This window comes from Acartia tonsa, chromosome 8, assembly GCF_053477335.1.
Source record: "Acartia tonsa isolate MP-2025a chromosome 8, ASM5347733v1, whole genome shotgun sequence".
Taxonomy (NCBI): Eukaryota; Metazoa; Arthropoda; class Copepoda; order Calanoida; family Acartiidae; genus Acartia; species Acartia tonsa.
This window is the reverse complement of record NC_137267.1, coordinates 41,531,519-41,541,374: the sequence shown is the minus strand read 5'-3', so window position 1 is coordinate 41,541,374 and position 9,856 is coordinate 41,531,519. Positions and strand designations below refer to the sequence as shown.

The 9,856-nt window shown below is 32.6% G+C and overlaps 1 protein-coding gene across 1 annotated transcript; it reads right to left on the bottom strand.

The window, feature by feature from the left end:
- Window positions 1-1,865: 1,865 nt before the first annotated feature.
- On the bottom strand, window positions 1,866-9,403 carry LOC145325583 (uncharacterized). The gene is made up of 7 exons (XM_080168550.1): window positions 9,310-9,403; window positions 8,261-8,334; window positions 7,399-7,453; window positions 4,337-4,391; window positions 3,688-3,770; window positions 2,762-2,804; window positions 1,866-1,979 (listed from the first exon to the last, which is right to left on the bottom strand). Exons 1-7 carry the CDS (start codon window positions 9,348-9,350, stop codon window positions 1,890-1,892), a joined length of 441 nt encoding a protein of 146 aa, XP_080024676.1. The 5' UTR covers window positions 9,351-9,403; the 3' UTR covers window positions 1,866-1,889.
- Between the last annotated feature and the right edge of the window lie 453 nt (window positions 9,404-9,856).

Below are 9,856 nucleotides of genomic sequence, written 5' to 3'. Positions count from 1 at the left end.
CCATGGTAGTTGTACCAACTATTGATATTATTATCATTTTTTAAATGGGCTTTTCGTGGTTTTATTTTTTGGGTCTTAAAAACCCCCCTCCACCCATTGGACAAGTAATAAGCTTTCTCGTATTCATTCGAATCCGGTGGACAGGAACCGGTTCTCATCCATACGAAAAAACTATGTCTAGCATCATATTATATCCAGTTTTCTACGAATATAGAAATGTACAATCATATGATTAAAACCAGTTTTTTTAGGCGGTGCCTCCGGCACCTCGGGGCTAAAAAAACTAGTTTTAATCTTATAATTGTACATTCTATATCCGCGGAAAGCCGTTTATAATACGATACAAGAAATAACTATTCCCAAAGCAAAAGTGTTGCAATATGGATTTCTAGAATATAACTCCGTTAAAATAACAGTATTATTAGAATCCTACCCCCTGATTCTGAATTGGCCTTCAAAATTCTGTTTGATTTTGAATTGAAAATGTGAAAGATTTGGTTAACTTCATTTTTAACCTGGTTCAAAATAAAATATTCTAAAAATAACCTTGGGCAAAATCCTATAGATTTTAAGGCTGTCTTAGGAAACAGGGTTAAAGTTTTATTATTCCTTTATATGTATATGTGCAACGAAAAATAAAATGCGAATTTCTAGGCTAACACTATCCTATATGCTATTAAGTAATAGAATGTCCGTCTGTATGTATTTATGCCAAGGAAGAGATATGTCAACGTTCCTAAACTTTAGGATACCACCCACCTCAAAGAGGCTATATGTCCAATAGTTATCTATTTCATTTTACTATAGATAGTTTCCGCAGAAATGAAAATAAAAAATTATAAGAATAAAATCAGATTTTGCCAGCCCCGAGAGGCTTAAGACCAATGCTAACAAAACTGGTTTTAATTTTTTATTTTTATATATTCGTATATAATTGTCTGTAATACGATGCTATGCATAATTTTTCAGTATGACTGAGAATCGGTTTTAATCCAGTGCAGTGGATCTTAATCGCTTTCAAAGCCATACTGGAAAGAAAGTTTTACAGTATTTATTTTTTTAACCTTGGGACTTTTCTTAATATTTTCATAAGACAATGAATGATATGTTATCCAACTTATGATAATAGAAAATCTTTTCTCGTATTCATTCGAATCCGGTGGATAGGAACCGGTTTTTATCCATACGAAAAAACTATGTCTAGCATCGTATTATATCCAGCTTTCTACGAATATAAAAATGTACAATCATAAAATTAAAACCAGTTTTTTAGCCGGTGCCTTCGGCACCTCGTTGCTAAAAAAAAATCCATAAAGCTGTCGTTTTTAGTTCCAAATTATTTATCAATATATAATGGGGTGCTTATTAAGAGATATGAGTTTTCCGGAATTTTTATGTAGGGAGTAGATTTGAAATCTGCATCATATTTTAAGGATTTTTTATAAAATTCGTTTTTTGTAAAATTCTTTATCTAAAAGCGAAAATACATTTTAAGTTAATTAATTTTGACCAATAGGATAGGTGGATTTTAAACTACCTGCGCTCTAATTGGTTGAATGATATACGACATCCAATCAGAGCGCAGATTTTTTTAAATCCACCAATCACAGATGCCAAAATTAATTAACTTAATTTGTATTTCCGCTTTTAGATAAAGAATTATACAAAAAAACGAATTTTATAAAAAAAATCCTTAAAATTTGATGCAGATTTCAAATCTACTCCCTACATTACAATTCCGGAAAACTTATATCTCTTAGTGCTTATGTGAGTATAATTGTACATTATATATCCGCGAAAAGCTGTTTATAATACGATGCGAGAAATAACTATGCTTATTAAAAAACACAGCAATATAGATAAAATTTTAATTAATTTGATAATGATTTTTATTTGGACATCATAATAGATATAAATTGTTCATATTCAATAGTATCTTGATTGGCGGAATACCCAGCGGCTTCTATCATTTCATTCACCTAAGAATTAAACACAACTAAAGTTATTCTTTAGAGTTGCTTCGATTATAAAGGTCAGAAAAATAGCTTAAAACCACCAAAAGACATTTATAAAGCTTCTCTGAAAAGTACGAAATTCATTTGGACCAGCAATGTTTCAATTATGCTTGAGAAACGAAACTATAATGCCATAGAATAAAAATGGAAGAAATGGTCTGTCAGTCTGTCTGTCTACCTGTCCGACCTGAGGTAAAAGATATTTTCTTGTACGCTCTTAAAGATAAACGGATTTTTTGTAAACAAGCTTTCAGTTAAAAAAAACTGTTGAAGGAATAAGATTAACTCGGCTGCTATTAGAAGTATGTGGTGGTTGAAATTTTTTGTGTAGATTTACCTGACTGTTTATCCTCTACTGTATAAATCACTTTGTCCGTTTGTCTGTCAATGATGACACAGAACAGATTTTCAGTTCTTTTTGAAAATGGATTTTGCATAGCTTTTAACAATCTAAAGGAATGAATCATGCATATTGACATATTTGACATATTTGACAAATTTGCCTATGCTTCACAACTTATAGATGCTGTTATTCTTGTTTCATTGGTCAAGTTTGAAGCTCTTTATAGTGCCCATAAAAAAGGGGAATACATTTTTAAACTTTTGGCCGAAAAATCCCGAATGACGTCATATTAGGATAATGGACTATTCTAATATGACGTCATTCGGGATACCTAAAGTTTTTTTTTAATTTATCCACTTTTCATAGGCACTATATAGAGCTTAGTAAATTTAATTGTGTTCACCTCTTTATCACTTAATTTCTCGCCCAAAGACGTCATAAGATACCTAAATAAGAAGTTTACAAATAAATTTAAAATACTATTACCCTGATTTAAAAAAAAAGATTAAATTCTTTTAATTTTCAACTACAGCATATAAAATCATGCTAAATGACTGAACGTACAGATTATGCCCGCACACTATTTTAAGCGGCATAAGAAGGCCTACAAATAATCTGGAATAGCCATAAATCAATTTTGCATAATTATCTCGCAGTGCAGAGAATTGCGCAAAAAATGCCTATCTTACGCGTTTTTCTTTCAGTGAAGCTTTCCCTGTACATCATTGGATCTTGGCTATTCCAGATTATTTGTAGGCCTTCTTATACCGCTTAAAATGGTGTGCGTGTATGATCTGTACGTTCAGCCGTTTGGCAGCTAGCAGCCTTTAAAATGCATAGATTTTTGGCAATATTCGTTACCAACAATATTTTACCGTGAACTGCAGTAGATCCAACAATTGTATCTACCCCAGCATCAATAGGCAAACGTTCACAATTAATAGTTTTAAGCAGAGCTAGGACAAAATCAAAGGGTTGGTTGTTTAGGAAAGATCTTTCATATTAAGCTACTTTAAAAAAACTAAAGGTATGTAAATGCTATTCTCCATCTTGAAGCTTAAAACTTTATGTTGGTATTATAAAAGCATTAATAGAGGTTTATTACACTAGTCCTAAAAGTCTTATAGTAACGTTTTCTTATTCGTTGGCTAAACAATCTTCGGGACTTTTTGAATTTTGATTAGTTGGATTAATTAGTTCAGTGTCCAAACGTTTCAACCACTATTTGTAATCTACAGAAGAGGTAAATTTGTGTATCATAAGGAATGAACATCAATTTATCGGCTATTGTCTTATCCCTTAAGATCCCTGATTAATACCAATTTGTACCTTAGTTCTTTGACAGGAATAGTTCCATTTCCATCCAAATCAAATACCATAAAAGCTTCCCTGATTTCCTCAGCAGAATCTGTCAAAGATAAACCTTAAAACCATCAATATTCTTTGAAGATGTATATATGTTCGTCTGTCTGTCCGTCTGTCTGTCCGTCTGACTGTCCGTCTGTCTGTCCGTCTGTCTGTCCGTATGTCTGTCCGTCTGTCCGTCTGTCTGTCTGTCTGTCTGTCTGTCTGTCTGTCTGTCTGTCTGTCTGTCTGTCTGTCTGTCTGTCTGTCTGTCTGTCTGTCTGTCTGTCTGTCTGTCTGTCTGTCTGTCTGTCTGTCCGTCTGTCCGTATGTCTGTCCGTCTGTCTGTCTGTCTGTCCATCTGACTTTTCGTTTGTATGTATGTCTATCTCTCCGTCTGAAGCTTAAGGTCTCAGTAACTGCTGAACCGATTGGTCTCTACTCTTCAAAGAATATAGCTACAGGTCCTGCAATGGTTTTTAGCTATTTTCTTTTTTTGTGAACAAGAGCAAATTTTCTACAAGGGAAGCTGTGTAATTTGGACATTTAACATACTAAAGTGCAGATATATAGAGTTGCTACAATAGTTAGCTAAAATATATGAAATGTTATGAGTTAAGGATAAAATTCCTGTAGTTAAACCACTTCTGTTGGACATTATTTCAAGAAACTGGCTCAGATCAATGTCTACATATTTATACATAGATTTATTTAAATTTTTAAATCTGTTTTTGTGTCTGTCAGTTTATTTTTTCCTTTGTCTGTCGGTAATGTTAAATAATTGCAAATATCAGAGAGGAGTTTTTAAATAGCTTAAAATGAGAATACACGGCCTCCCCAAAAAAAGAGTATGGGGGCCCCCCCATACTCTTTTTCACTCCCCACTCCCCCACCTCTCTTTTAAGGCACATGATAGGGAAATGGAAGGGGGAGGTGTGAGCAAGGAGCAAGGGATATGAAGTGGGAGAAAAGGGGTAAGCATTCAATAGTTGCCAACTAGAAATTACATTTTTCTAATAATGTAAAAGGATGTGGTATTAAAATATTACTCGTAGATATAATAGTAAAAGAAAGCTAGAAGGATTATAAAAAATATTAGAAATCTTATTTTCATTTTTAGTTGGCAACCATTTCTAGTATTAATGGCACCTTCCCCTTTTCTCCTTGTGTATATCGCTTGCTCCTTGCGTTCATCTCCCTTATCTCTTTCCCAACCAACATATAATGTGTCCCAGCACGCTTGCCTGCCTGTGGCAAGAAACTGGCCCGACACGCCTGCCTGCTTGGCAAGAATATTTGACTCTCCCTTTTCTCGCTGTTCAAATCCCTTGCTCCTTGTCTCCACCTCCCGTCTCCGTTTCCCTATTCTGATAGAGTTTAACTTAAAGTCAAGAAAATAAAACATTATGATAACCTGTTTTACCCCATCCCTTATCCTCTACCCCACTTTTGCTTTCATTACAAAATTCTTCCATCCTAACTTAACAACGCTACTCAATACTGTGGCTCACCAAATTTACACATAAGGTGACGTTAACATGGGAAATACATATAATTAATTATGAAAATAATATATCCAAGTGCGTCTGTCGATAAAAAGAGAAAGACACAATAAATCATTTAGCTCTTTATTTTTAATTTTTTAAGTTTAAAAATATTGTACTCGGCTATTCCTTGGCCGATTTAGGCTTTTAATCATATCCTGGCCGAGACAAATTTAGACCGTTGACTAATCAAAAATCGGTTCAGTTAGAGGGATACCCAACGTCTCAATTTATTGCTACCAAAAGTCTTATAACTACGTTGCAATTATATAAAAACCCGTAAATTGAGTTTAATCAAAGGAGTATACTACATATTTCAATCACGCCCCCATCCCGTGATACAGCGTGGAATTAATTTGTCATCGACCCCTATTCTCTGCCTCTAAAAAGAGATGGGAGGTTGAGATTGAGTATAATGTATATCTGACATGAAAAATATATCTTCTAACCGGTTTGTGGCCATTTCCCTCTCCCCCTTCATGGCCTGAAAATGGGGAACACTTTCGCTTTCATGAAAAATCTTAAAAATGGTTTCAATAAGTGGGCTCGTATTAACCCCTTAGCTGACGATAACGTGAACAGTTGAAATAATTTATTTTAAAAATGTTTTTTTATTTTCATTTGGGGTTTATGGTTTTTAGTGTCGTTTTTTACGATTGTAATAAGTTTTTTTTGTATTCATGTGAATGTGATATTAATGAAATTTTATACAGAGACTACCAACTACTTTAATTTGTTACAGGAAAAAATAATTGATCTTAAATTTAAACCTAGTAAATGAAAACTAGCATAAATCCTGCCAAGTGGGTCTGCCCCCAACCCCTTACCCCTTACCAATAAATGAGGTCCATATTAGCAACCTAACTATACAACATGTTCTACCTTGTAAATATTTCCATGAATGAGGGATCTTTTTTTTTCAGTATGGCTTTGCAACCGATAAATATCCGCTAGATTAAAATCAGTGAAATGCCTCATATTACAGGCAATTTTCTCTATTTCTCTATAATAAATAAGGCAAATAATATTAAATCAGGACTAATTGGTACCCAAACTTTTATAACCATTAGTGAACATTGGACTGTAAATTACATTTGGTACCCAAAGTTTTATAACCATTTGTAAACATTGGACTGTAGATTACATTTGGTACCCAAAGTTTTATAAACTATATATGGCTATATCCGCTAGATTGGAGTCGGTCCTCAGCCATTCTGAAATGCATCATATTACAGACAATTTTGCACAAATATTGTTAGTGATTTAATGGCTATAGAATAGCGGTTTTTAAATCGTATTGTACGTTGTTTTTATGTTTAAAATCGTTCAATTTAATGATACTTCTCAACAAATATTATTAGTAATTTAATGGGTTTAGAATAATGGTTATTTTAATCGTTTTTATGTCATTTTTACATTGAAAACCGTCCAATTTAACGATACTTTTTAACAAATATTATTAGTAATTTAATGGCTATAGAAAAATGCATCATTTTGGATATAATTAAATATCTAGGTTTACATTTCGAATATTATGCTAATTTTGTTATAATGGGGGATAAAATCTTTTTATCATTTTTAGTCTTTTAAAATCGCTAGGATTTGTAGTTGCACCTAAAAAAAGAGCGAATAATGAGATTTTCCTTTTATTATTGTTATTATCATAAACCGGTTAGAAGATATATTTTTCATGTCAGATATACTTTATACTCAATCTAGGTTGAGGGGAGTAAAAAAGAGTATGGGGGGCCCCATACTCTTTTTTTTTTTGGGGGGGGGCGTGTATTCTAATTTTAAGCTATTTAAAAACTCCTCTCTTCATTATTTTCTTTTTACTTCCCCAACACTTTACTCAATAACATACCCTTTTCTTAACCTCCATTCCCCTGTTCCCTTCCATCCCTTTTTGGTGCTTTCCTTCTCCTTCACTACCCTTTACTGAAACATAAAACATCTACAAAATATATAAATGGAGAAAAATATGTATGACGCAACATTCATTATTTTAGAATATGCGAAACGACGCAATATTTAGTGTTACAGCATAAATATTTATACAGATATAGTTAATTAATAAATATTGTAACTAATAGATTGATTAATTGATTTCATTGCTTTAAAAAGTTCTCAATGAAAATAATTCTATATTCCTGATTGATTTATATTGCTAAGCATAGTTTTTATCTCTTCCTCTGTTGGGGTTTGTCCTATTAGAAAATAATTTTGATTAATTAAATTTAGAAATTAGTTGAATGATTGCTTAAACAAATTTTTAAAAGCGAAGCTTTTCTATAATTAAGGTCGGTCCGTCAGTACGTCCGTCCGTCCGTACTTCCGTAACGGATAGCTTTTTTCGTTAATTTTGGCATGTTAGAATTGTCCTATCGATTTCAAATTTTGCATGGTGATTCCTTTAGTAGTAAGGTACGATTTAGAAAGCGTAGCAACTCTATAATCATCACCAAAATGTCCGTACGTCCATTTTAAACATGTTAATTTTTTTAATTTTTTAACAACAAATTTTTATGTGATCTAATCATCCGATTGATCTGATTTTTGGTATATTAATTCCAGGGACAACAAAGTATAATTTAATAAGCGAAGCAACTCTATAATCAAGTCCTAAAAATGTAAGAATGTCCATAAACATTATCCTGAATCAAGCAGTTTTTCAACAAATTTACTTAAAATTTTGCTTTGACTTTTATACATTTATATTATGATTATACAGTTATGACACTATACAAGTGTTAATGTCCGTTTGTCCTACCGTTTCAGTGCTTCGCTTTTATGGATGTTGTCATCCTTGTTTTATTTGTAATTCCTTAATGTCTCTTCAAACTTCCTCTCTCTTCTACCACTGCACCCCCACCCCCCAAAAAAAGAAAAAATTTAAAATTCAAAAACTGGTTAAAGTTTCTGTGATCACAATATGTACAGCTGTTTCAGTGATCTTAACTGAATTATAGCAAAAAATCTGGACAGAATTCTACAAAATTAATAACAGGATTTACCTAAATATCTGAGTGCAGTTCCAAGTTTTGATTTGTTTAGGTTTCCATCCCTCGCCAGGTAATCAAAAACCTCCCTGATAATTAATATTAAAGGATATAGATTAATGCACACTCAAAATTAAGATAAACAAAACTACCCCTTCCTAAAGTTTATAAACCAACGAATTGGAGAAATTTTGGGAACAAGAATAATTACAGACCAAAACATAATTGTGATACTTCACTTATCTTAGGTTAGAAGTGTTAGATTCACAAGAAGAAGATATTGGACTTTTTATTAAGACGTTCTTGATTGATTGATTGATTAGCCATAGTCTTTCAGGGATTGGACCTAAGTAGTCATGGAGTAGGCTGAGACACTTTTGTATAGCTACTAGGGCTATCAAGCTCCACGTTCAAGCACATTATGACTTGACCCGCTATCTCATGAGAGCTACTCATAATTACCTCACCCTCGCCGAGTATGGCAGGTGTCCCAAATTAAGTCACCGTAATAAATGACGCTCATTGCAGAGGAGCTTGGGATAAGGGAAGTACTGATATTATGTACTATTGAGTATCCAAACAATGATTGATTGAACGAAGACGATATCGTTATACAAAGTATACAACTTAAGAATTCAAAATTTTAAAATTATTATTTTAGCCATTTGTATAATCGCTTTTGTTGTTACAGCCTTTATAGAAGAAAAACAAATTATCCTCAATTCATTTTTGCTGCATATTAATTAATGCATCTTTTTAGAGCTGGATTAGACATTATACAAATGGCTAAAATAATAATTTTAAAATTTTGAATTCTTAAGTTGTATACTTTGTATAACGATATCGTCTTCGTTCAATCAATCATTGTCTAAAAAATGTCGAAAAACGCGGCATTCTTGTTTAAGAACCCATCTCTGGAAAAATAGAATTGATTAATATAATATATATATTGTCTTCGTTCAATCAATCAATGTCTAAAAAATGTCGAAAAAACGCGGTATTCTTTTTTAAGAACCCATCTCAGTTAATCCCAAACAATGTGTTCACTGGATGTTGCAAAATACCTGTATTCCGTGATTTGTTCTTCTGTTAATGTTACCTCCATTTTGTCTTAATTTGTTCATAAAACTCCAAATTCGTATACAATCAACAACTAATAAAATATGAAAATTTTATCAACATTTTAAACTTCCTATAATGTTGATAAAATGCAGGGATAAAACACTGTTCACTTTTTGTGCTTTTTTTATTAGCCAGTGACAAGGGACTAGGATTCTGACTAATGATTATAAGTAAAAATTTTCCCACATCTCCCATTACCCCCCCCCCCTTCCTTTATTCTCCACTTCCCTTTAGTTACTAAACAAAACAAGTTTTAAGCACACTAAAATATCCAAAGAACGTGTCCTAACTTTTGTGATTTTTCTTTAACCCATTTGTGGCAAGCTCCCAAAGTTCAAAGTTTTGATTGAAAGGGTTCAACATTATAGATTTCTTCATTAATTACAGAATTCCAAATGTAAGGTGTCAAATTAAAGATCTTACTATTTATGTTATTATGGCAATTTTCTTCTCTTTTTTTGTTGCGTTTTAGTACCTTAAAACCAAATT

Excerpts from the sequence above, each read along its gene's own strand:
- LOC145325583 (XM_080168550.1), bottom strand. The coding sequence starts at position 9,350 with ATGGAGGTAACATTAACAGAAGAACAAATCACGGAATACAG. Across the intron at positions 3,771-4,336 it reads CCAACAGAAGTGGTTTAACT|ACAGATTCTGCTGAGGAAAT; the intron begins ACAGGAATTTTA and ends GGTTTATCTTTG. Across the intron at positions 1,980-2,761 it reads AGAAATTAAGTGATAAAGAG|GTGAATGAAATGATAGAAGC; the intron begins GTGAACACAATT and ends TTTAATTCTTAG.